The 26,704-nt window shown below is 57.3% G+C and overlaps 1 protein-coding gene across 1 annotated transcript in view; it reads left to right on the top strand.

Annotated features, from left to right (window-relative positions):
* KCNG2 (potassium voltage-gated channel modifier subfamily G member 2) overlaps nucleotides 1-26,704 on the top strand; it is a 58,375-nt gene that overhangs the window by 22,689 nt on the left and 8,982 nt on the right. Inside the window, exons 3-4 of the mRNA XM_040479514.1 lie at nucleotides 4-192; nucleotides 26,477-26,698. Of these exons, the coding sequence (XP_040335448.1) occupies nucleotides 4-192; nucleotides 26,477-26,698 (411 nt within the window). The remainder of the gene's footprint in view (nucleotides 1-3; nucleotides 193-26,476; nucleotides 26,699-26,704) is intronic.

The following is a 26,704-nucleotide window of genomic DNA, read 5'->3' as shown; positions in this document are numbered from 1 at the left end:
GAGGAGGAGGCGGCCCAGGCGCGCGCGGGGCCGCCGGGGAGCCCGGGCCGCCGCCTTCGGGACCTGCTGGACGACCCGCGCCCGGGGCCGGCCGGCAAGCTCTTCGCCTGCGTATCCGTCGCCTTCGTGGCCGCCACGGCCGTCGGCCTGTGCCTGAGCACCATGCCGGACATCCGCGCGGAGGAGGAGCGGGTGAGCGCGGGCGGGGGCGCGGGGGGGCGGCCTGGGGAGGGGGGGGACCCGGTGGCGGTGGTGGCGGCGGGGGAGGTTGGGGCCAGCCGGGGTGGGGGAGGGGGCTGGAGGCAGCCGGGCCAAGGGAGAGCCAGCCGAGCCATGGTCCGTGACACGCCTCCCCCGCTGGGTGGTTGGCGCCTGCAGGTGCCAGACGCCCCCCTGCTCCGGTTAAGGGCACCCCGAGTGGGCCTTCTCCAGGAGGCCCCCACATCGGACCGGCTGCCGTGCCCTGACTAGACAGTTTCGAGAACCCAGTGAGAGGCCTCTCTCTGGTCAGCAGGCCTTCCCTGAACCTCTCCAACAGTCGGGCCTTCAAAGCCTGGACAACTTGGAGCTAAAACGTTCAGTGTCCTGAAGGTCTAGGGAGTTGTGTGCTCTGATCCCAAGTCCCGTCATCTCGAAGCAAGGGGACGGGACCGCCACATTCTTGCGGGTCACGGGAGCCAGGGACGGGCGTCTGCTGAGGCAGACCCAGTCTGCCGGTCTGTTGAGGTGCCGGGGGCTGTCTCCCAGCAAATGGTAGACTTCCCGCCCCTCTTTGGTCTGTGACAATGTCAGCACCCAGCTCGTGTGGCCAGAAATGTTGCTTCCGGGTTAGGATGTCGCCACGCTCACCAGCGTTTGTGCACTGAGTGCACCGTGGAAGGTTCAGGGAACATTCGGGGAAAGCCTGGAGTGTGCTATCTGGGGCGAGAGGGATGGAAGGCGAGAGGACACCGCAGTGTTTGCAGGACGGAGCCCAGCGCAGCCTTTCCTCCTGGGGGGTGGGGATGACCCCTCAGCAGTCCCCCTGCCCCGCCCTCCAGGCGCAGCACAGAGGCTCTGACTGAATGAACCCCTTTCCTGGGCAGAGAGCTCACCGTCAAAGCTTAGAGCCCTTCAGAGGTCAGGAGGTCGTGCCTGGAACACATCTGGTGGGGTCAGCTCCTTACCGAGAGACACGGTGGAGAGCTGAAACATTAGGCATTAGCCGGCTGGACCGAGAGCAGGGCGACCCTGACCACAGATCGCGTGTAAATGTAACTGTCGGGAAATTGGTTTGGCTCCCGTGGCTGTTTGGGCGTCCGATTCCTGAGCCGTGGCTCCCGGTTGTGCTTAGGTTTTTCTAAATGGCGGTAACGCCATACAGCACATAGGAGGGGAGCCATTTATGTGAGAGTCAGGACACAAGGGAAGTTGGAGGTGCCTCAGTTTGTGACATCATCCCAGGAGTCGAGCTGGCCCTCTCAGAGCAACCACTGGCCTCCATGTTACCCACTGTTCATATTCGCCAGCCCCCCTCCCCATTTCCTGAAACGTCACTTCATACCGCCCAGGTCCTGTTTTACCAAATCAGTTATCGGACTGCGGGGTAATAATCCAGTGTCGGTGAGCACGTGGTGACGTATGTCTGTGCGCTCCCCGTTGCCTCGTGAGGGACGCCGACGGAGCATCTGGCCCGCTGCACGTGGCAGGTGCTGAATAAACAGCAGGTGCTGTCGCTCGTCACCTTTCTAGGTGTGATGAGATATACACAAAATGTACCAATATCTTAACCATTTTAAAGTATGCTGCCCGGTGGTATTAAATACATTCACACCGTGTGGTTGTCACCACCACCCATACCCAGGACTTTTTCTCCTTTCCAAACCGCAACTCTGTCCAGTTAAACATGAGCTCCCCACTGGGCGCCCTCCCCCGGCTCCTGGAATCCTCCATCTGCCATGTCTCTAGGACTGAGACTCCTCTGAGAGCCTCACATAAGCGGAATCTGACGGCATTTATGTTTTGGGGACTGACATCTCACTGAGCGTATTGTCCTTAAGGTTATTCCGTGTCGTAGCAGGTGTCTATGCTTTCTTCCTTTTTAAGGCTGAATAACGTTTCGGTGGTACACGTACACCACTTCTGCTTATTTGCTCGTCTCAGTGGACATGTGGGTTGGTTCCACCTTTGGGCCACGGCGCATTATACTGCCGTGGACGTTCACGTAAAAACATCTGCCTGAGTCCTTGCTCTTGGTCATTTTGGGTAGACACCCAGGAGTACAACCGCCGGACCATAAGGTCATTCTACGTGTACTTTTCCGGGGAGCCTCCAGACTGTTTTCTGCCGTGGCTGTACCACCGACTCTGTCCAGGCACAAGGCAGACGGGGTGGAGGGCGGAGAGGAAGAGAGAAACTTGGGAGCCTTTGATTATTTTTTTGTTGGTCTTTTCCAGTAGAATTTAACTTGAAAGTTACAGGGTTAAAATATTCCGTGTGTGATCTCTGGTTCTAAACAAGTGGCTAAGAGATTTCTTTCTAAAGTGGAAGCACTGTTCTGAAGCTCCCAGTGAGCCCTCCGAGGCCGGGTCGGCAGGCCCGTGGGCCACCGGCTCTGATGTGCGTGGGCCACAGAACTGCTTCTCCTGAACCACATTCGAGTGGACGATCTGGCCACAGGCACCCAGTGTCTTCTGGAAAACCGCGCTGGGGGAGCAGGGCGTGGCCTGGAGAAGCAGAGGTGAGTGCAAGTGCTTCCCATCAGCCGTCTCCTCTCCGGAAGTGCCAGCATCAGTGGTCGTTTTCGTGTATTGGCCCGGAGAAGCACGGAGGAGAGAAAACATCGTTCCCCGGGATTAAAGGGCTTGCAGGAGAACAGCTGTGTGGTTCCCAGGGCTGGTCCCTAAAATGCCTCTGTGACTGAGCGAGTGCCCTTGCCAGGGGTCCCAGCCCTCAGCTCCGGGGAGGCCGTCTCCGTCCACGTCTGTCTCGGCCCCACACGGGATCCTCCTGTGGGCATCACGGGATCACTAACTGCCACACAGAAACCCCTTCCCTGAGGCGGACTGGGGCTCTGCGGCCGGCCGAGTGACCCAGCTGCCGGGGAGGGGCGGGACTCTGCGGCCCGGAGGGGGCGGGGCGGGGGCGGGCAGCTGGCCGAACCTGTGCCTGTACTTGACGCCCCTGAGCCGTGCACTTAAAAGGCCTGAGGTGGTAAATGTCACGCTTCGCATATTTTACGCATACACACGCATAAAGTCATCTGCTCGCCTGTGTGGGTGGGAGAACGTAGCAGAGACCCCGGGGCCTTGGCCAGGGCTCGCCCTTTGCCCCGGTTGTCTGTCCACCCGTCCCCGCGTCCACCCCTGTGCTGGGGGTGCTTGTCAGCTTGGCGTGAGGCTGAGGGCGTAAAGGTGCCTCCCCACACGCTGGGGAAAGCCAAGCACCTGGAGACCCGAGCTGCACTATGGCCGGGGTCACCTGGTGCCACAGCTGCCCTGGCTCAGCGGAGGTCCCGGGGTCTCCTGCTCTCCGGTCCCGTCTGGAGTCCCTTCACTCACCCTGGGGCACACGATGTTCTGGAACTAGCTGCTGCCATCGGGTGGGTGGGGCCTGGGGCAACACAGAAGCCAGGCTCTTCTGCCCAGGGCCACGGGCCCCACTTCCTAACACACCAAGGACCCGGGCCGGGAAGCGTCCCTCCCCCACTCAGCTCTCCCACCGCAGTGACAGTGAGTTCTGGGGGCCTTGGTGAGCTTAGAGGGACTTCCCCAGCAGGCAGCCCCTCAGGGCTGCTCCCAAAAGGCCAGAGAAGACGCACAGCCCCCTCCCAGCTCATCCCTGCCTCCTGCTCCTTCCCTCTAAGATGAGGAGGGCCAGGGGGGCCCAGAACTATTCCCCCACCTCGGTGGCCCGTGACCGTCCAGATGCTGGCATAGAAGCACCAGCACCCCGGTGTCCAGAGGACCCCAGGTCAGGCCGAGCAGCAGGTGGGGACTGGGCCAGGCCACAGTGCTGGCCCCATATGACCCCAGGGCGAGAAGTGCAGCCAGGGGACCCTAGGGCCCCTCCTATGGCTGGACTCACCCTCAGGGCTTAGCCCGAGGCGCCAAACCCTGCCGTTCCGAGGGCGACAGTGCGCGTGGTCAGGCCCAGTTAGTGGGTGCTGCTCATGGAGAGCACCTCGTATCTGACTCTGGCTGCATCGCGGGTCACTGCGTGTGCTCCCTGTGGCCTGAAACAAAGTGCCACAGACTGCCTGGTGGCAACGCCCGCGCGGCTCCCCCCAGTCCTGGCCCCCCAGCCCGCCGGACTCAGACCGCTTGGGGTGGGCTGGGCCAGCCTCCGGGGGCTCCGGGACGGCCCCGGCCTCCCCCTGCAGCTTGCAAGGCAGGTGTGCTCCTGCTCGGTGGCCTCTGCCCCCTTTGTGTTCTCCTTCCTCAGGCCTCCGGCTCGTGAGGACCCTGGATGACATCGGACCCCTAATCCAGGACTGTGCCCAGGGGACGGTAAACGCCGCTGTGAGCTGCTGCCTCAGGCTGCTTGTGCTGTGTTCACAATCTCCGCTGAGCAGACGGGCGAGAGCTCCTCCTCCAGTAACGAACCCCCCCTCCTGGGAGGGCGTCTGGGCCTGAAAACCATGAAAAGTGGTAGCTGGGCCCGTGGCGTCAGACCTGCACCCTGCAGAGTCTGCGGGGGGAGGCAAGGGTGAACCTGTACTGAGTGAAGACCTTACCGTCGGGCACGTGTGTCTGTAATGGGAAGTCAGCCGCCTAGAGCGCTGTGGACCACACCCCAACCCTAACTCATCCGTGGGCCGGGCGCCATGTGTCACCGACAGCTCTTTGAGGCATGCTTCCTCATTTCAGGGGCCTCTCCGAGCACACCCCGCCCCTTCCCCACTGCACCCCGCAACCCCCCGGCCAAATAGCAGCCCCCAGGGCCACGGCCGCCGGCTTCTTGGCCCCCACCTGCAGGACCTACCCTGCCGGGCCCCAGAAGGTCTGCAGCTCAGAGCTGGCCCCCCCTCCCGTGGCTCCCGCCAACAGCGGGGCTCACTCCCCAGCACCTGGTCCACGGGCAGCTGTGGAGTCCCAGGACGAAAGGCTTGGTGGCATCCTGAATTCAAAACTCGTGGCCAGGTCTTGGGGCAATCTGCCCGGTGGTTCCACCTTGTGCGCAGAGACCAACATTGGTAATATAAACATCCGTGGCCAAAGAAAGTTACGCTGAATTCTCTGATCGCCAAAAAATACTTACTAAACCAGAACATGCCCAGTGCATACCCTCTCTTTCCCACGGTTCCCAGAACATGCAGCACAGTAGTGAGAATCCAGAGGCGTCCTTTGTGACCACGTGGGAGGGTCTCCACTCGGCAGATGAGTCCACGTTCTGACGCCAGGAGCTCGCAGGGAGTGTGGGGTGAGGGGGGGACAGAGCCGGAGTGGTGCTGTCGCCGCTGTTTACAAGGAGACCCCAGGCCCCAGGCTGAGGGTCGTCTCCAAGCTCCCTCTCCCTAGAAGGCTCGGCAAGTCCCCGTGGCATCTGTGGTCTGCACCTGCAGGGTGGAGGCTCTCCCGTCTCCCTCGCCCCCTCTGCTGTGGTGCCCACACACCCACGTGGGGGCGCCCGTGAGCACGCGCTTGAATTACTGTGTCGACCCTCCATCAGGAGTGAGCAAGGTCACCGAGGCCCAGCTCACTCCAGTGGCCGGGAGAGGCCAAGGCCGTGCTGAGTGTGGGCTGTAGCCAGACTTGGCAGGGAGCCCTCGGTTCTGGCGACCCCGTGCTCGGAGCGGAGGCCTCCGAACTGTTTGGAGGACGGGCCACGGGAAGTTTAATTCCGGCAAATGGCTCCTGGGTTCCTTCTGTGCGGCGGCAGCTGGGGTGTTGCTGGGAGACGGTGCTGAGCGCCCACCCCGCGGCTGGCCGTGGGCACGGGCCACGCACAGCAGACTGTCGGAGAACAGGGCGTCTTCGAGGAAGGCGCTCGGGGAGGCGGTGCGTGTCAGAGCCGTCACTCGCTCTGAGGTGGTGCCGGTCTTGGGCTAAGTCAGGTTTTGTCCTTAAAGCCCACATGATCAAAACAAGACTCGCGTATTACAGATTTCATGACTGTGATTGCAGCCTGAATTCACCAGGAACATTTTGGCAACAGCATCGAAAAGCTGGTGGCCAAGCTCCCACTGCATGTGGCCGTGACACACACACACGGAGCTTTGCCAGGTGCTCTGAGTAAGAGCCTCACTGTTTGTGAGCTTTGTTAGGGTTTTCCAGAGAAACAGAATCAGAGCCAACGAAAGGGGACCTATCTCTCCTCCTTCTTTCTTCCTGTTGGACAGAAATGTCTGTCCTGTCCCCGGCCGACTGTTGCATTTTGGGAGCACACACCTGGTCCAGTTCACAGTTCACAGCCGGGGTGGGGTGGGGGGGGCGGAGGGGGGCACTTTGCCCTGATGGATCACATCTGGAGTATCGCCTGCCCCTCCTTAGACAAGGGTCAGCGAGGCTTTGGCTTTGGACTTTGGAGCTGATGTTGCAATGACGTGAGACTGTGGGGCTGTTGGATAGAACGAATGAGTCTTGGGGCGTCTGGGTGGTTCAGTCAGTTAAGCAACTGACTTTGGCTCAGGTCGTGATCTCGCGGTCCGTGGGTTCGAGCCCCACGTCGGGCTCTGCAGATGCTGACAGCTCCGAGCCTGGAGCCTGTTTGGATTCTGTGTCTCCCTCTCTTTCTGCCCCTCCCCCACTCACTCTCTCTCTCTCTCTCTCTCTCTCTCCCTCAAAAATAAATAAATGTTAAAAATATATTAAAAAAAAAAAAGAACGGAGGAGTCTTGCCTGTGGGAAGGATAGGAACTGCGGCTGTCTCGCCAAACTCACACACTGAATCCCAACCCCAAGGGGATGCTTTTAGGGGGTCAGGCCTTGAGAGGCCATTAGGTCAGGGGGACAATGAAGCCCCCATAGTGTCCTTAAAAAAGAGGCCAGAGCCCCCTCCCCCTCCTGCCACAAGAGGGCACAGCGAGAAGACACCGTCTACAAACCAGGAGGCAGACCCTCACTGAATCTGCAGGTGCCCTGATCTTGGACATCCAGCCTCCAGAACCCCGAGGAACAAATGTCTGCTACCCGGCCCCCGCTCTGTGCTTGTCACACCGCTACCGGACAAAGCCAGCAGGCGGAGGAAGCCCGGGCTCTGAGCACAGCGCAGGGACCGGGCTTTCCTCTCGAGCTCTCACCAGAGTTTTCTGTCCAGCACGAGAGAGCTGTGCCGGCCGGGGCCGCTGCCAGAGGGCCAGACGACGGGCGTCTCCCCTCCGTGTCCAGGGGCGGTGAGCGGGGGCCACGGGCAGCTGTGAGCGCTCAGCGTGCAGTGCCCCCCTCGTCCCGAGAGGCTCCGGCCCCGCCCAGCAGGGGACGGGTGGCTCCCACAAGGAAATGTAGCTGCCCAGGGAGCGGCCCGTGTCCTACGTGCCATTGGTGCACACACGTGGAGGGGCTGGGACCGCTGTCCTGACCGGGCGGCCACAGGCCCAGGTGACAGCTTGCTCTTTGCTGACGGGAGGAAGGGAAGACAGGTCAGCAGCCTGTGCCCCCACAGCCGGGCCCGACAGACCGCGGCGGGATTCCCCACGGCTGAGGGATACGGACGGTGGAGAACAGCACAGGGAGTGCCTGCCCCTGGTGGCCAAGGAAGCCACAGGACCACTGCCAGGAGAAGAGGCTTCCAGGACCCCCCAGAAACAGAGAATGAGTCTGGTTGGTTTATTTTCCCGTTTGCAAAGATCTGATCCGATGATCAGCAAACTCCAGTGGCAAATTTTGTGCAGCGAACCATGCCTGTTCTGGGGGACAGACATGCCCGGTGTGGGCCCTGGCTCACCTTCCTCTCGGTAAAATTAGGTGATCATTCCTCCGGGGCTGCTGTCTTGGGCGCCAGCGGCCCCACCAGCCTGCCCACAACTCCGGTCCAAGGCCTCAGGCCGTCGTCCGCGCCGCTTTGGAGAGACCATTGCCTGCTTTCGCAGGAGACCCTTTGGCGAGAGCCTTACAGGCTGGAAACGGCCAGGAGTGCCGGGAGATAAATGTGAGGACTTTGCTCCGCCTCTGACACATCTGGCAGGAAAAATGCGGGATTTGTGCTTCAGTCTGGAAAAAAGACTTCAGGGCACCTGGGTGGCTCAGTCCGTTGAGCGTCTGACTTCGGCTCAGGTCATGTGTCACCATTTGTGAGTCTGAGCCTCGCCTCGGGCTCTGCTGACAGCTCAGAGCCTGGAGCAGCTTCGGATTCTGTGTCTCCCTCTCTCTCTGCTCCTCCCCCACTCACGCTCGGTCTCTCTCAAAAATAAATACACATTAAAAAAAAAAAAAAAAAGCCTTTTGTACACAAATGCCTATAAAAGAGGCTTCAATATTCTTGTTGTTGTTGTTGTTGTTGTTGAGAGAGCATGATCAGGGGAGGGGCCGAAGGGAGAGGAGAGAGAATCTCAAGCAGGCTCTCTCTCCTGAGTGGAGCCGGACGCAGGCTTTGGCCCCACAACGGTGAGATCATGACTTGGGTGGAAATCAGGAGTTGGGCACTTAATCGACTGAGCCACGCAGGCGCCCCTCTTTTTTTTTCAAAACCATTTTTAGAGCAGTTTCAGGTTCAGAGAAAAATTGAGAGGAAGGCACAGAGATTTCCACTAGACCCCCGCCCTGACACGCACGGCCTCCAACATCACCAGCATCCCCCCAGAGTGGTGCATTTGTCCCTGTTGATGAAGCGACACTGATGCGTCATTATCAACCAAAGTCCGCGGTGGACATTAGGGGTCACTCTTGGTGTACATTCTGCGGGTTGGGACCAAAGTAGAAGGTCACGTATTCACGGTTATGGCATCACGCAGAGCAGTCTCACTGCCCTACAAACTGTGTTCGGCGTGTTTGTGCCGGGCGCCCCCCCCCCGCCGCCGCCCCCAGCCACTGGTCGTCCTGTCTCCACAGTTCTGTCTTTCCCAGAGTGTCCTATACTTGGAATCACACAGGATGTCGCCTTTCAGACTGGCTTTTTCCACTCAGCAATAGGCATTTAAGGGTCTCCCGTGGCTTCTCGTGGCTTGATAACGTATCTCCTTTTATTGCTGATAATATTCCATTGTCTGGATGGACCACAATTTATCCATCATCTACTGAAGGACATCGTGGTTGCTTCCAAGTTTTGGCAGTTAGGAATAGACAGATTATGTATAAAGCTGCTGTGTTTATCGTGTGCAGGCTTTTGCGTAGATACAGGTTTTCAATTCATCTGGATAGCTGATGAGTGCAATTGTGCGATCGAACCTAAGAGAACACTTAGCTTTACAAAAACCAGCAAACTGTCCTCCAAAGTGGCCGCACCATTTTGCATTCCCACTACGCCGGATAACAGTTTCTGGTGTTGCGCGTCCTCTCTGGGATTCGGTGTTGGTATTTTGGATTTTGGTCATTCTGACAGGTGCGTGTGGCATCTGGTCGTCGTTTTAATCTGCATTTCCCTGATGACGTCGACGTGAAACGTGCTTTCCTGAGCTTACTTGCCATCCGCGTATCGTCTGTGAGAACGTGGTCAAGCTCCTGGAGGCAGGTCTGAGCACGTGGTGGGGCCACCCCGTGGCTGGAGCCTCGCACACTTGCCCACGCTGAGTGTCCAGCCGTCTGGCGCTCACAGTTTGGGTTCTCCTGCCCGGCGCTGGCTCCCGCGGCGGTTTGGAGCGTCTGCCTCCGCATATCTGCTGTCTCTCCGGTCTTGCGGCCACATTCTCCCTTCTCCCGGGTTCCAAAAGAGCCGCCGATCTTTCCATCTGTTCAGCTTTTAATTGGTAGGACGAAACCCTTTGATGCAGAACTGGAGACAAGCTCCCAGGTTCTTTTAGCCAGAACGTGTCCAAGGCTCTCCTTCCCTGTCACCGTCAGAGGCAAAACTGGGTGCCCGTTCAATTCTCAGGCTCTACACACAGAGCAGGGCCCTTCCCACTTCCTGCCCGACAGCTGCAAGACCTTGCAACACTCCTGCCTCCTTCCGGAGCCGCGGCCACCTCATCTTGTAGATGCAGACACTTCAGAGCTAGTGAGATTAAACTGAATAATTCATGTAAATTACTTTGGATGGTGCTTTGCACACAGAATTGAATATGTGGCCACTCTCTTTGCCTTTCTGCGAACGAGGGTACTAAACTGTGTGCAGGATATGGCAGCGGTGGCGGGGGTGGGGGGGTGTGCAGTGCCCAGGAGAGCCTTCTTCTCCCAAAGCTGGTTTCTGTAAATGGTCTGTGGAGCAGCAGAGAAAGCCGATCCAAAGACATCAGCAAACCAGACGCCCGATCTTGCATGGAGATCAGCAGGTGCTTTGTCACGCCTAGGATGTGACCCGGATGTGGCCACCGCTCTGACCTCTGCCTCCCCTCCGGGTGCTCACCGGGGTTCAGAGCACCTGGCCAGGTCCGCACCCTCCCTCTTGGCCCCTTCGGGAGCCCCGGGACTGCCTGCAGCCCAGGTTCGAGCAGGACTCCCACCGGCCGGCAGACAAGACCCCCCCTCCCCCACTCCCCACAGCCCAAGAGGGAGAAGGTGGGCTTTACTGTCACTGCACATTGAAGGAGTCTTTCTGTCCGTTCTTTCCCTGCTGCTGCCGGCAGCTATGAGAATATTAAATGCTTATAGGAAATAAGTGGAAATAGAAAGATCTCTCCAAGTGTATATAATCTCATTGCCTCCCAGCGTTTCCCTCATAGGACTGAACTATTTTGACTTAGAAGCTGCATTTTTAAGGGACCTAAATTCATCAGGCATCACCACCCAGGAGAACAGACCTGAGAATTCAGACGATTTTAGGCTCCACCTAAGCCTGAAATATTAAGTATGACATCAGGGTTGGTTTTTTTTTTTTTTTTTTTAATGTTTATTTATTTTTGGGAGAGAGAGAAGGGATGGGCAGGGGAGCGGCAGAGAGAGAGGGAGAGAGAAAATCCCAAGCAGGACTCAAACTCACAAACCTTGAGATCATGACCTAAGCCGCAACCAAGAGTCAGACACAAAGGATTGAGCCACCCAGGCACCCCGTGAAGGGATATTTTTAATAATAATACATTATTCTAATTCAGCAAAATGGCTATTCCCAAATGAGGAGCTTCTGCTGTTTATTTTACCAAAAATACTAATTTATCAACACATGTAGTTTGCTAAAGGTTTGGAGTTGGGACACCGGTAGGAAATACATTTGTGAAATTTGTAAACCGGGGGCTCTTGGGCCCTCTGCAGGGAGCAGTCGGGGTCCCGTGCTGCCCGGGCTCTGTCGGAGCTGCGTTTCCAGGCGGGACTCACAGGGGTGGATGTTTTCTGAGTTGGCCTGGAAATGTCCATCTCGAGACAGAGCCGGGCTCCTCCCCGAGAATGGTTTTGTGGGCTCAGGGTGCCGCGGAGCTGGGGGAACACAGCTGCCGAGCCTGGGGTCCTGTCCCGGGGCAGGTGCGTCAGGTGCCTCCCACCTGCCTCCTGCGCTGTCACTGCAGCCCTAGGGGTCCCCGGGCGTCCTGTCCGTCTGCCCCCTGTCACCAGCCTGGGGAATTTGCAGCTCCTCACAAGCGCCTTCCTGGCTAAGCATACCACTTGCTGCCTACAGAAAGGTCCAGAGCCTCACACACCTTCCTGCCCTGCCTCTCAGAGCCTCTTTATGCCGTCGCAAAGCAGCGTGCAGTCCGCGGACAGTGCAGCGTGGAACAGTCGTGTCGTTGTGTAACTCTTGAGTATCCCTCCTCACCGCTTTTGGTTCTAGTTCTTTGCGGACATAAGGCCACGTTGGGATGAACGTTCTCGCTCGCAGACCTTCCGCCGTCTGCTGGCCGTTTCCTGGGTATTCTCATCCGTCACGCTGCAGGCCCCACTTCTGCCCCAAAGGGCCCCGTGCGGTCACGTGAGCACCTCACGGGTCGTGTCCCCGAACGCTGGGCCGTGTCCTCGAACAGTTCGCCTGCGCCTCAAAGAGAGCCGGCTCCCGGTGGGACGCACACTCGATCAGCCGGAGGCCAACGCCCGGCCACACGTTTACTTACCACTCGCACTTCGAGGGTTTCTTTCCTTCTGCTCCGCTGGCTTGTGGCTCTGCTTTTCACTCTGTGTGCACAGCAGCTGTTCTCCCGATGGCCCTGCGTCCGCCATGGGGTCGGGGAGGATGGCCTCCAGCCTCCGCCACATTCGGGGCCCCCAGGGGCCTCACGCTGCCTGTGGCCTCCTCCCCTGCTGGCCCTCGTGGGCCCCTCTGTCCTCTGTCCCGTTATGTCACCACGCCCGAGGTGGCCTCTCTGCGGGGCTCCCGCTCTGCCCCCGTCATCCTCTGCACCCGTTTTACTGACAGCAGGCACCGGGACCCTCCTGACATGTGTCTGGCTGTGCCTCCCTCCCGCCCAGGAGCCCCAGTGAAGAGACGCACGGCGGGTCCTCACGGGAAAGATGCGAGTGACGGCTGTGAGGTGAGGGTGCCGCTACCCTGGCCCAGGAGACACCCTGGGAATCCAGAAGGAGGGATTTAGCCCAAGGAAAGGCACAGCCTGTGCCCCCAGCGGACGAAACCACGTGGGGCCTTGGCACAGGCGGGCACAGACACAGCCTCAGAATGCGCTCGGAGGTCCCAGCGCCCCAAGGGCACCCGAGGTCACACCTGCAGGGGGAGGCAGAGCCGCATCTGAGGGCGGGGCACGCACTTGGGGTGAGGCCCCGGCTCTGAGTGCCCACCTCCCGCTGCCCGTCGTCCGGTGCGGCTTTGCAAGCTCCCTGTGGTCGCCTGGCTCCCCAGAACCTTGCCTCTGACCTGAGTGCTCCTCCCGGCACCAGGCCTGAGGGGTGGCGATTCCGTGCACACACTGCATCTGGTTAGCAGGTGACAGAAGACAGACCACAGACGCGTTTATTTCTAATAAGCGATTAGTACAGTTGGCATAAGCAACTTCTTTACTTAGGAAGTATAAAATGTGAGTGGTAAAGTAAACGTAAATGTTCCTTTCACACATAAAATTCTAAGTGATAAAGAAGATGGATCTAGATCTGTGAACACACTGCCATCAGCCGTGACGTCCAGGAGCTGCGGGAGACGAGGACACGAGCGCGAGCATCGGCGGACCCGTTGCAGACAGCTGTGTCGAGCCCTATTTCGCACACACACCGTTCGCCCCTTCAGGCCGCACAGCTGAGTGACTGCATCACCAGGTGGAAGGCTTTTGTCCGTGTTCTGTACTGAGAGCTAATTTGCTGCGTTATTTGCACATCAAATGAAACCCAAGAGGACTAGCTGAGAAGTTGTTATAAGTAAATGAATTTGTCAACGTAGCTGGCTTCCAAATAAACATGTAAATGTCAGCCACTTTTCAATATATTATCGGTAATAGAAAATTTAATGGAAAAACTATCCTGGTCACTAATAAAAAACACACGAAATGCCCAGGAATAATCTTAGCGAGAAAGGTTGGATATTTATAACAGAAAAAACAATGTAACTCTCCTGTGTGACGTGACACAAAATGGCTGAATGAGGAGAGGCAGGCACACCACGGTCTCGAATGAGAAAATCACTCCCCCGGGGCGCCTGGGTGGCTCGGTCGGTTAAGGGCTGAGTCTTGGTTTCCGCTCAGGTGGTGGTCTCGCGGTTCATGAGTTCAAGCCCTGAGTCAGGCTCTCTGCTGTCAGCGCGGGGCCTGCTTTGGGTCCTCCGTCCCCCTCCTCTGCCCCTCCCCTGCTGGTTCTCTCTCTAGCTCTCTCAAAATTAACAAATAAACTTAAAAAGTTATTAAAACAAGAATTGAAATCAATAAATAATTAAAAATAGTCTAGTTTCTTTCAAAAAAGACAGAGAAGCACATTTCCTACCGGCAGAGACGAAAGGAGGTCATCGGCCGCACCCAGCGGAGTTTGCGAGCTCCGCGCGACTCTCGCGTCCGGTGGGAGGGACTCCCACAAGGGAAGGCCACTGGAGACACCTAAGTGTGCTCGCCACGGAAGCCACGCAGTGCGCCTGGGTCACTGGTGCTGCGTGTCTGGGAAGCTAAGGCCCCAAATGAAGGACAGTGGCTGCAAATTATGTGCTGAACGAACGACACTCCTCGGTACATGTGTGTTCGAGGCTGTGGCACCGCACAGTCTCCTTCCCTGCTCAGGGCACCAAACTGTGGGCCCTTCCTCGTTTGTGTACAGACCCTTCGTGGCATTTAGTCCAGGACGCTGCTCACAGGAGAAACCAACGACGCCAGACTGGGGCCCTTTGGAAGCCCAGGCCAGTTCCAAGTAGGGGCGGGCAGAGTACGGAACACTTTACAGTGAAGCTGGAACCATTTCTTTTCGAAAGACGGCACGAAACTGGTCAACGGAGCGATAGCAGGAACGTGAATTGACACCCTGCCTCAGTGGAGATAATTTGAAATGAATACATTCATTATCTCTATGTAAATGTTCGCTATTTTTAAACAATCTGTTCTCTGAAGTAGATTTAATATTCGCCCACTTTTCTATTTCCACCACAAGAACCTTTTTCCATAGATAATCGGAAAGAATAAATCCCAATTCAGTTCAAAGTCAAATCATTATAAATTCACAGTGAAATGAGTTAATAAATATTTTCTTTCAGGCACTTATGGGAGGCTGAAGATAAAATCTGCACACAAAGTCATTCACGAATGAGTAGATAAGGCAATAAGGGTATGTCCTTTTTATAGGGTGTGTCCTTCACGGTGGCCGGCGTGGGGACGGAGGTGGACTCTTGACCCAGCCCTGCAGCTGAGGACACCAGCTTTCCTGGACTGCTTTGCCGCCTACACCGGGCCCATGAACAGCGCGATGGGCATCGGTGTCCAGAAAATACACAGGCGGCAAAGGCACGTGACCATTTAAGAATTTAATTACACGCCAGGTAAACACAGGGCAAGTCTGCAGGCCTCGGGGTCTCTGCTGAGACCCTCACTGCGTTCAGACCCCTCACATCGGGGTGATGGGCCTTCAGGCCGGGAGCCCCGAGGTGCCCTTGCTGTGTGTCTTACAGAGAGAAACCCGCCCCCCTGGCCCCGCCCCACGCCCTTACTCTCCGGTTGAACCCGCGCGAGTTACGGCACAGAGTGTGGTGGAGCCCGCAGAGCTCACTACTCGGTGCTCTGAAACGAGAACAGGGCAGAGATGGGAGGCTGTGCGGCGTGGCCTCGCCCGAACTCCGTGTGCCGAGGGCCCCGCAGCCTCTGTTTGCCTCGTGGAGAGAGGGAGAGGACCGGGCTGCAGGTGCAGGGTGAAGGTCGCGGTGGCCTTGGACTGCGGGCGGCCGGGGCCTCTGCCTCCCGTCTGGGCTCCGTTTGGAACTGCCCTGACACGGTTTATGTGCTTTTCCGAGTGAATGTTAAACTTCTGGAGCTACATGGAAAGCTTGGACATAACGGGGAGCACCTTCAAAATCCTGCATGGGATTAATTTCTACCCATCGTTCGACATCAAACTGTCCTAGCAATCCAGGCTGGGGGTAGAACGAAGGCTTCCCAGACGTGCAGAGGCTCAAAAAGTTACCCCCCACGACCGTTTCTCATGAAAAGTGAAGGCTACACCTCAACAGAGTAATGGGATAAACCAAACAGTGGGGGTGGGGGGCACAGCGTTTAAGCAGCTCAAATCAGCGGCGGAGAAACTCCAGACACAGCGTTCAGCAAGAGGGCCGGGGTCCCCGCAGGGCAGGCGGGGCTCGGAAAGCAAACAGAACCCGTTAACAACTTGATGTGTTTGGGCATTTGGAAAAAATACACCGTGCTTCAAAATAGCAAGCCAAGCAATTTTAGAATGAGGCCATAAAACTTGAAGAAAAGGAAAACACTTTATGAGGGAAAAAGCCATAATCGTACACCACTACCTGGGGCCAGCAGTGAACAAGATTTACATTATCTTAATAATTCCTGATTTTACCCCAGAATGTGACAAAACTATTTTTGAAGGAAAAGGGTCAGGGGTGTGGCGGGGGTGGTGAGGTGGGGGAGGTAAGGGAACCAGATCCTGAACACAAAGTCAGCATAAATTTATGAAGTTAGTATGCCTGTAAGGAGCCAGATACACATATTATGAAATAAAAGTACGGAAATGACTGTCAGAAAAACCGAGTAAAATAGAAAATTATTGCCTCCGGGAGATAAGAGTTGGGGTGAGAGTACTCTTTTTTTCCAATAAGCCTTTTAGTATTTATCGAGTTTTTTTTTAAATTATACACATGTGTTTGTTTTGTAAGACAATTAAAATTAAAAACATGTTCAATCACCAAAACTCACTCAAGAAGACGTGGATAGGGGCACCTGGGTGGCTTAGTCAGTTGAGCATCTGACTTGGGCTCAGGTCGTGATCTCACGGTTCGTGGGTTCAAGCCCCGCGTCGGACAGCTAGGAGATGAGCCTGCTTCGGATCCTGTGTCTTCGTCTCTCTCTGCCCCTCCCTCGCTCGTGCTCTGTCTCTCTCTGTCTCTCAAAAATGAATACATGTAAAAAAAATTTTTTTTAATTCAATTCACAGTTTAAAATCTTTGAAAAAGAAGACTCCAGTCTTAGTGGTTTCACTGGTGAATTCTATCCAAAAATGTAAGGAAGAAATAATATCATTTCTGCACACTATCTTCCAGAAAATAGAAGACAGAGTACTTCCCAACTCACTCTGTGAGACCAGTATTATCCTGGTGCCAAACCAGACAAAGACGTTGCAAGAAAAGAGAAAATACAGACCAACATCTCATGAACATAGAGGCAAAACTCCTCAACACATATTAGCAAATCAACTGTAACGTATAAAAAGGATACCACATCATGACCAGGATGAGTTTTCCCAGGAAAGCAATCCGGGTTCAACATTTGAAAATCAATCGGTATAATTTATAATATTAACGCACTGAAGAAGAAAAGTCACGTGATCATCTCAATAGATGTAGAAAAAGCATTTGAAAAAACTCAATATCCATTAATGGTTAAAACAAAAACTTTCAACAATATAGAAATGGAAGGGAATTTCCTTCACGTGATCGAGAACACCTGCAGCTGATGACATACACAGTAATGAAAGATGGCACCCTCCCCCCCCCCCCGAGATCGGGAGCAAAGCCTGGCAGTCCTGCACTAGAAGTCCTAGCCAGTGCAATGAAGCAAGAAAAAGAAATAATAGGTAAATGATTGGAAAGAAAGAAAACTGTAGATTTTTAAATGCATGAAAAAGCTTGAAGAACAAGGACGTGAGTACGCTCACATGCCATCCAGCAGCCCACTCTGGGTCTTCACCCAGGAGCAGTGACTCGTGCATCCATCCGTAGATTGGTACAGGAAGGTGCGTATGGCTGATCTGAAACAGCCCCAAACTGGAAACCACACAACGCACACCAGCAGATGTGACAAACGTACGTGCGTACGTGTGCTAGTCAGAGACCAAGAACAAACCACTGATTCCCAAACAACATGACCAAGTCTCCGATTATACTAAGTGGGAAAAGCCAGATGCAAAGATCTGGCATAATTCCATCTCTGGGACGTTCTGGAAGGGGCAAAGGGCGTCAGTGATTGCCACGTTGGGGTGGGGACAGTCTGGCTACAAAGAGGTGGCACAGAGATGGCGGGGACCACGGTGGTGCTCGCGGGCCTCGACGCATGTCTGGAAGGAGCACGCATCCTCCCACGTAAATCCGTGGGCACGTGTCCGCTGTTTCCTGAGAACCCATTTCCCAGACCAGGATTTCCAGGTCAAATGTACACACACTTTGAAGGCTTTGAAAATATATTTCTGAGAATTTGTACAAATTTATTCTCTGCCCAGTGACCGGGGATCTGCCTGGAACCACCCAGGGCCTCCAGACCCTTGGCCTGGGGAGGGAGTTCAATCTGTGTAGCTACTTAGGGGAACAATTCAGCAATTGCTGACAAACGTGAAAGTGTCCCACCTGACAAAGCAGGAAAGCCCTAGACAAGCTCTAGCAGGTGCACACGAGAATATTCCCAGTTTCGTTTGCCTGTGTTGGGTTTTGTTGTTGTTGTGCGTTTTGTCTCGGTGATGGCGAGTGATAACATCTACCTAAGGTTTAAAGACATGTTCCCAGTCTGACGTTCGGCTTCGTAGTGCCTGGACATACAGGGACACGGAAGCTGCGGAACGTGCTAGCTGAGCTGGCTCCCTTGTAGGCAGCTGACCTTTGATTCTTGAGCCACAAGTCACTGAAGGGTGCCAGTTCCTATCCTAGAAAGAAAACAAAAGAAAAATAGGACGGACTCACAGCCCAAGGGCTCAGGTGCCAGCTGGGGTGACTTTGTTCCCTGCCACGTGCTGACTTTGAAGGTTGATACCCAGACCCGGGCGGCCACTGGGGAAGGGCACACAGTGTCTTGTGGCCTTTCACCGAGAAGGGAAGTTTGCCAGTGAGGAGCCCGGTGAGGGTGTCCAAGCCCGTCTCCGGAGGAGGGGTCGGGATGACCGTGGGGGCTCCCGGCAGGAGGGCTCTGCGTCCCGGAGCTCAGAGAGTTAGGGCCCTTCCGTTACCTTCAGCCCCTGCTGGGAGCAGGCCTGTGTGCTGACTCAGCTGTGGCTCCCAACCTGCCGTCCCCGAGGATGACCCTGCACTGGGCTCTTTCTTTCCCCCAACCACGGGCCTATCCCCACGTCAGTGGACCCTTTCCACAGGCTTTAGAGACCCTTGGGCCTCGCCTTCCCCAGCACCACCACCCCCACCTAATGCCCCCCAGGCTTCCTGGCGGTGGGTCCAGTGCTGGGGCCATGACCTCTGGCCCCGGCCTCATGTTGTCTGGGCCTTGAGGCCGGGTCTCCTCTGCCTTTGCTCTCCTGGTCCTCAGCCCCTCCCCCACAGCCTGGATGCCACCTGCTCCCTGTCGTTGCCTGGGGCCAGTCCTGGCAGCGGAGGCCCACACCAGCCTTGACCCTCCTGAGTGCAGCATAACCCACAGCTCCTGGCCGTTCCTGCAGGGGTGTCCACTCCGCGCTGCTCCAGCCGCCCCGTTACCACCCCCGTCTGGGCTGGGACCGTCCCCCCGACCCTAACGTCTCCATCTCCGGACCCCAGCCCTCCTGCCATTTCCTCTCGTCTCACGCTGCTTCACGGCTTGGCTCTCACCTCCCCGCCCACGTCCCTGCCTCCGTCCACAGGAGCTGAGGCCTGGCCCCACGTGGCCCAGACATCCCCTGCTTTTTCCACCTGTCTCCCAGGGCCTCCACCCACCTGCAGGGGCCCCTCCTTCCCAACACACCCCAGCTTGACGCTTGTACCCCTGATGAGAAGCCCCTGCACCTGTCACTGTCCCTCTTGGCGTCCACCGGCCCCACGGCACCGTCCGGCATGTGTCGGCAAAGGGAACTCACTGAGGCTTCGTCCTCCGCTGCGGCTGCCGTGGGGCCGGGGCCCCAGCGTGGCAGCCGTGTGGCCAGAGCAAGAGAGCTCTGATTCCTGGGATCCCCTTATTATCACTTTATATTCCTGCGGGGCTGGGAGGTGAAGCACGTATGGGTTCCGGAGCCGCTTTGCCTGCGCCCGGGGGCGGCAGGGAGGGGGTTTGCGCATATGTGGGGCTCTCTGGCACCTCCTGGCACATGGGAGGCGACGGGTCCCACATGCACATGTGGAGGGGGTATAGGGGTCAAGCGGCCCCCACAGTCCCCGGGGGTCTGCAAGCACCGGTGCTGCCCAGACCCATCTCAGGGTTTGGGGTCCGCTTTCTGTCCGTCCACAAGTGTCTGTACCAGAGTCCCTGCGTCGTCTCCAAGACCCCAGGGCCACAGCCCCCTCCTCTTGCCCCCGACAGCGAGTGGACGGTCAGAAGCCGTCGGCTGGACACCCCATCCAGTTCCCGAAGGCCAGCTCCCGAGTGGGAGCAGGGAGTGACCACAACAAAGAAACAGACGGTGTTTTGCAGCCTAGAGCCAAGCAGGCAGAGGTTAAAAGGCATCGGCCCAGCCCCGGCAGAGAGAGGGCTCCGGGGACCCCAGCCCCACCAGGGCAGGTGGGGACAGCCAGCAGGCCTGTGCCGCTCGGCAGGGCTGGTGCGCAGACAAACGTGTTATATCCATTCGGGTGCGGTTTGTGACCTGGGCACAGCTCCACACGCCCAGGAAAACAGAAGCAGAGGCCGGACAAGGGCAGATAATGAGAGGGAGCCCTTCAAAACTGGGTGAGCCACGCCAAACGTGGGTTCATTTCTGACCCGATTTTGCCCAAACAGGCCAGATGTGTCAAATTATGATAAATCAGGGTCTGTTTTCTGGGTTAAAGTTCCAGAAATAGCTCCTTCCAATTAACCTCCACGGCTGGTCCTTAAGCAGAGGGCAGCCGGGGGCAGGGCTCTGGTGGGCTCTGACAAGCTGTGTCATCTCGAACCCACCGGGGTCGGGCTGGCTTCGGGCGAGCATGCTGGGGTCACTGTGCGTGCGCGGGGTTGGGGGACGGCCTTCCCCGGCCACCCCCCGAGGGGCCCAGGGTCTCTACACCTGCTCCTTCCGAGCATGGAGGCACTCACACAGCTGCACTCGGCCGGCCGGGGTGGCGGGGGCTGGGCCACAGTCGGCCCAGACGGATGAGGGGCCTCATGGGGGTGCGGGTGGGGCTGGGGCCGCAGGACACCGAGCGTCCCTGTGCCGTGGTCCTCAGAGCCCTGCCTTCACCTTCCAGACCTGGCTCTGGGCCAGACTTCAGCCACCCTCCTCCGCCTCCTTCCACAAGCTGGGACTTTTCTAACCACACTGGCCCTCGAGGGCCCCGGCCGGCCGTCTCTTTACTGAAAACTTGTCAGTCGGGTTCCCCCTTGGATCCAGTTTTCCCACTCCTGAGGCCCCAGGCTCTCTGACCAGCCCGGGTGCTGAGGTGTTGCCCTGGGGAAGTCCCGTGACCTCCCTGAGCCTGACCTAGCTTGAGCCTGATTCCACACCGGGGGTGTGACAGCGGGACCCCATCCTGGGGAGGGTATGTCCCCCAGGCTCGCCTGCCCCCTGGGGTTCAGGACTCAGAGCCCTTCCGCCATCGCCCAGCGCAACCTTGTCTGCCTTGCAAAAAGCAAAACTTGTCTGCCACGATAAATAAGCATCACAAAGAGCTGGGACAAAACTCCCACCCGAACCTGGGGGCAGGGTGGCTCCGGGAGCAGGGGTCCTCGGTGCCTCGAGCGCCAGCTGGCACGGAGCAGCGCTGGGGAGGCCTGACCGAGCCCGTGGGATAACAGCGGCCACGATCGGCTGCTGGTGATGCCAAATTCTGCACACCTGGGACAGGAGTCCTGCAGAAAATAAATGGGAGCTGGCCCTGGTCCTAAGGAACTTTCCGGAAGGATGAACGGCAGACGCCCTCGCTGTGTCCGTGCCCCCAGTCGCTGTGGACTGTCCTCCCACCAGGCCTCGCCCCTCGAGTGCCCTCCTGCCAGGACCTGTGCCTCGCCAGCCGCCACCGGGTGAGCATGAGCAGAGCCAGCCTGCAACACCGTCTGCGGGGGGAGAGCAGCTGGCACCCCACCCCGGGAGCCCAGCGGGTGATATCCCCGCCTCACTGGTGTTCTCCAGGGACCCGGGATCTGCAGGGCTGAGGTTGACAGGTGGGAGCAGGTGGAGAGGCCAGGGCACCCCCAGAGCGTGGCTGGGGCAGCAGCCCTGGGGCGCTCCACATACAGCAGCCCCTGATCCCAGCTCTGCTCTCTCCATACGACAGAGGGACACAGGCACAGGGGCTGACACGACGCCACAGACTGGACACTCTCAGGCCCCCAAGCTGTGCTGCAGACCTGTCCACAAAGAAGCTGGGCCCCTCCAGTCAGGCTGCAGCCCCCGCTTGTCTTTAAATCAAGGGCAGCAGAGACGCCACAGGAGTTTCTGGGACAGGCGCAGCACCGCTGGCACCTGCAGTGAGCTAGCTGTCCACTCCCGAGCCAGGATGGGCCAGGTGACCCCTGGGAAGTCTCTGGACTGGCCGAGACACCACCAGCCCTGGGAGGAAAAAGCCTCTTGGAAAGATGGGCCGCCGAGGATCCCCAATCGGTGGCCTGCACACCCCGGGAGAGGGTCCGAAAACCCCTTCATCTGGGCTGAGGCACCACGGCCTCTGTTCGGGACAGACCTGCCAAGTGATGTTCAGGGGACTTACACCTAAGCTGTGCACCTGCAATCAGGCATGTGGAAGTCAGAAGCAGCAAGCGCGTGGCCATTACTTCCAGTCGCCAAACAGAGACGATGAGTAATGAGGTGGCTGAGGCATTGGGCTCTGACAGCTCGTTAATGGAAGGGCTGAGCTCTGCTGGGTGCACACACACCGCCTGAGGCAGTGAGCCTCTGGCTGGGAGTACAGATTGGAGACAGGTTTGCGGGAGCCCAGTTTGCCTCGGGTTCCTTGAACACCCACGACGAATTGGTGCCTGGCCCTGGACATGCGAGACAGGACTTGGGGAGAAGCCCTATGGGGTCCTACTCACCGCTGGCCTCCAGAGCGCCGAGCTCAACGCTACGGTAAATGTTTGCAGTGCGTAAAAACTGATCGCAAGCCACCACCTGCCCCCATTGGAAGCAGCAGCAGCTGTCTGTGGGTGACAGAAACTCGCCAGGACTGGCCCCCTGGAGAGGGCTCAGGAGCTGGGCAAGTGTCAGGCGTGAGGGACGTGAGCCAGTGGGGGACAGCGCAAGGCCCCCGTTCCCTGTCTCCTCCAGCACGGGGTGGGTCCACGAGAGCACGCGGGCATCGGCTGAGTCTGGCGTGTTCTCTCCAGCCCCCGGGGAGGGGGTTCACTCCAGGTGGGGGTTCAGGGTCAGAGGTGAGACGGGGCCGGACCAGGGCCCGCCAGCCGCTGGGGGCTTGCAAAGGTCCACACGTTCTGCCTTCCGCCGCATCAGCAGATGTCCGGGAAGGCCCCGGCACTGGGACCCCCCACACACTCAGGTTTGCCTAGAGACTAAGTGTTCTTTCAAAACAGCTTTACCGATCTATAATTCACATGCCATACAATTCACCCATTTAGAGTGAGCGATTCGGTGGTCTTTAGTACATTCACAGCACTGTGCACCCATCACCACAATCTAATTTTTGAACGTGTCTATCACCCCAAGGGAGACCGGTGCCCCTGGCACTCAGCCCCCTTCTCCCCCTCCCCCCACAGCCCTGCACAGCCACTAATCTGTCTTCACGCGTTCCGTGTCCTGGGCTCCGGCGGGAGCAGCATCAGACAGCAGGCCCTCCGTGGCTGGCATCCTTCAGGTCACATCTGTGAAGATCTGCCCGTGTTGCACACGAATCAGTACTCGTCCCTTTCGATGGCCCAGTGGTACCCACTGTATGGATCCAGCATGTTGTGTTTAGCCTTCAGTCCACCGGTGGACATTCGGGTTGGCTCGTGCGGCACCCCATGGCGAACACCGGTGCACGCTTTTGTGTGCACATGTGCTCACCTCTCTTGGGCGCACACCCGGGAGTGGAATCGCTGGGGCATGTGGGAATGCCATGTTCAGCTGCGCGAGGAGTGCCAGACTCTCTTCCAAAGTGGCTGGACTGCGTCATGCCGCGCCAGCTGTGCGTGAGAGCCCCATTTCCTCCACGCCCCCCAACACTCGCTGGGCTCGTTCCAGCCGTCCCGGGGGGAGGGAAACGGTATCTCTTGGTGGTTTCAATTTGCATTTCCCTGATGATTAATAATGTTGAGCATCTTTTCACGGGCTTCTTGGCTGTTCGTGTATCTTTCTCAAAATGTCTATTCCTTTGCCCGTCTTTTAATTGGGGCTTTTAATTGTTGAGTTGTAGGAATCCTTTATATATTCTAGACACAACTCCCTCATCAGATGTATCACTTGCAAATATCTTCTCCCGTCCTCTGGGTCATCCTTTGCTTTCAGATGGTGTCTGTCATAGTTGCTCCAGCCGCTGTAACAAAGGACCACAGACCGTGTGGCTTAAGCGATGGAAACCTATTTTCTCACAGGTCTGGAGGCTGGAAGTCTGAGGTCAAGGTGTCGGCAGGGCTGGGTTCTCCTGAAGCCTCTCTCTGTGGCCTGTAGACACTCTCTTTCCCATGTCCTCCGTATGAGACTGTGCCCTGATCTCCTCTTTTTATAGACACGTCAGTCATGTTGCATTAGGGCCACCCTCGTGACCTCATTGAACTTGAGTCACCTCCTTAATCAAGACTCTATGTCCAGGGGCACCTGGGGGGGCTCAGTCGGTTGAGCGTCCGACTTTGGCTCAGGTCATGGTCTCGTGAGTTCGAGCCCCGTCTGGGTCTCACTGCTATCAGTGCAAATCCTGTTTCCGATCCTCTGTCGCCCTCTCTGCCCCTCCCCCACTCATGCATGCTTTCTCTCTCTCTCTCTCTCTCTCTCAAAAATAGGTAAAACAGGGGCGCCTGGGTGGCGCAGTCGGTTAAGCGTCCGACTTCAGCCAGGTCACGATCTCGCAGTCCGTGAGTTCGAGCCCCGCGTCGGGCTCTGGGCTGATGGCTCAGAGCCTGGAGCCTGTTTCTGATTCTGTGTCTCCCTCTCTCTCTGCCCCTCGCCCGTTCATGCTCTGTCTCTCTCTGTCCCAAAAATAAATAAACGTTGGGAAAAAAAATTTTTTAAAATAGGTAAAACATTAAAAAAAAAAAAAAAAAGATCCTGTGTCCCAATACAGTCCCCTCTCTAGGTGCTCTGGGTCAGGGCTTGAACATACGGATTTTGAAGAGAAACAATTCAGGCCATACAGTGTCCTTTGAAGCCAGAAGTCTTAAATCTTGATTAAATGTATCTATTTTGTCTTACTTGCTCATGTGTTTGGCGTCATCTCTAAGAATGTTTTGCCAAATCCAAGGTCATGAAGATGCTGGGATCTTCAGCCTAAAGAGCTTCCTTCTGAATTTTTGCAGGGCAGCTGCGCTAGAAGCAGATTCTTTCAGTTTTTGCTTCTCTGGGAAAGTCCGTATTTCACCCTCACCCTCGAATGACGGCTTTGCTTGGGTACAGGATTCTCAATGGCCACCTCTCCCGAGCACTTTGAACACGTTTCCCCACGGCACTCTGGCCTGCGCTGCTTCTGCTGAGACGTTAGCCTGATCCGAGTCACTTTGCGAGGACACGCTGCTTCTGCCTGCCCGGGGTTGGGGTAGGGGGTGGGGCGGCTCTGCATTTAGCCTGCTTGCGATCCGTGGAGCTCCCGGGATGTGCAGGTCACTGCATTTCCATAGATTTGGTGACTTTTCAGCCCTTATTTATTTCTAAAAGCGTGTGTCTCCTCCTCCCTCTCCCAGCTCCTTCCGGCACTGGCGTTTGACAAACTCGCCCCACGCTTTTCACACTCTCCTCGGTCCCCCTTCTCTCTTCTCGGCATAATCTTCTAGTTCACCAGTTCATTCTTCTGACGGTTCACATCTTACTGTGGAGCTCCTCCCGTGATATCTACTTGTACTTTTCAACTCCAAAATCTCCATGTGGTTGTTTTAAAAAGTTTCTCCTTGTTGATATTCTCCGTTCGATGCAATGGATTTGTCATCGCACCTTTCACCTCTTCCCTCTGCCTCTGGTTCCGTGAGCACATCGGTGACGCTCCTTTGAAAAATCCGACACTGGGGCCTCTCAAACGCAGTTTCTGTTGCCTGGTTTTTTTCTGCTGTGTGGATCATACTTTACTGTGTCTTTGCCTGGCATGATTTTTTCATTGGAAACTGGGCATTTTACATAGTACACTGTAGCAGCCCTGGGTAATACCCCCCCCCCCCCCGCTTTTTTTCAGGGCTACTGTTATTTGCCCATTTGTTTAGTGATTGGCCGGACTCTTTTGGTGGAGTATAGCCTTGCCCTCCCCACACACCCAGACACACACAGAGCTGAGCCCCTGACGCTGCCCCTCCGGAGGCACAGTTTGGGGACGCCCACGGTCTGAATGGCCTCCCGTTTTCCTTCACTACCACCCGCACGGTTCCGGAGAACCCCTCGAAAGTGGAACTTCTCCCTACCGTGTTACAAATGAAGCCTGTGCAAGAAACGAGCTGCTCTGGGAGCCCGCTTCTGCCCCCAGGCAAAACCTCCGAGCAGGGGCGGGGAGTTGGGAATGGGGGCTTTGGTGACTCCCGTCCTCTGAGCTGAGGGCGGGGCGCGGAGCGACCCCACAAGCCCAGGGACAGGGCGACCCTCTCCTCAAGCGTACTCCCCCAGGGGGAGCCCCGTGGCGCTGGGCAGTGGAGGGGCTCCTCCTCTCGCCTTTGTAAGCGAAACTTCCTCCATTTTCTTGAAGAGATGTTCCATTTGCAGTTTGCCCCGGGGCCCGTTTGCAGAGGCTTCAGTGACGTTTCCCAGCGGCCGCCGTGGGCAGAGCTCCTCGCCCCGCCCCCGATCTGGAAGCCAGCCGCCTCCGCCTCCGGCGGGATCGGGGACCGTCCGGCACAGGAACCGTCCCCCCCCCCCCCCCCGCCCCCATCGGCGGCGCTCCGGCGGGGGTCGGGGTCCGGGGTCCGGCCGGGAAGGGCGGCCCGGGTGTGACCCCCGCCCCCTCTCCTCCGCAGGGCGAGTGCTCCCCCAAGTGCCGCAGCCTGTTCGTGCTGGAGACGGTGTGCGTGGCCTGGTTCTCCTTCGAGTTCCTGCTGCGCTCGCTGCGCGCCGAGAGCAAGTGCGCCTTCCTGCGGACGCCGCTCAACATCATCGACATCCTGGCCATCCTGCCCTTCTACGTGTCGCTGCTCGCGGGGCTGGCGGCGGGCGGCGCGGGCGCGGGCGCGGGCGGCGCGGCGCTG

This window comes from Herpailurus yagouaroundi, unplaced genomic scaffold, assembly GCF_014898765.1.
Source record: "Herpailurus yagouaroundi ecotype Mexico unplaced genomic scaffold, PumYag 142, whole genome shotgun sequence".
NCBI lineage: Eukaryota > Metazoa > Chordata > Mammalia > Carnivora > Felidae > Herpailurus > Herpailurus yagouaroundi.
This window is presented reverse-complemented; position numbering and strand designations above follow the sequence as displayed.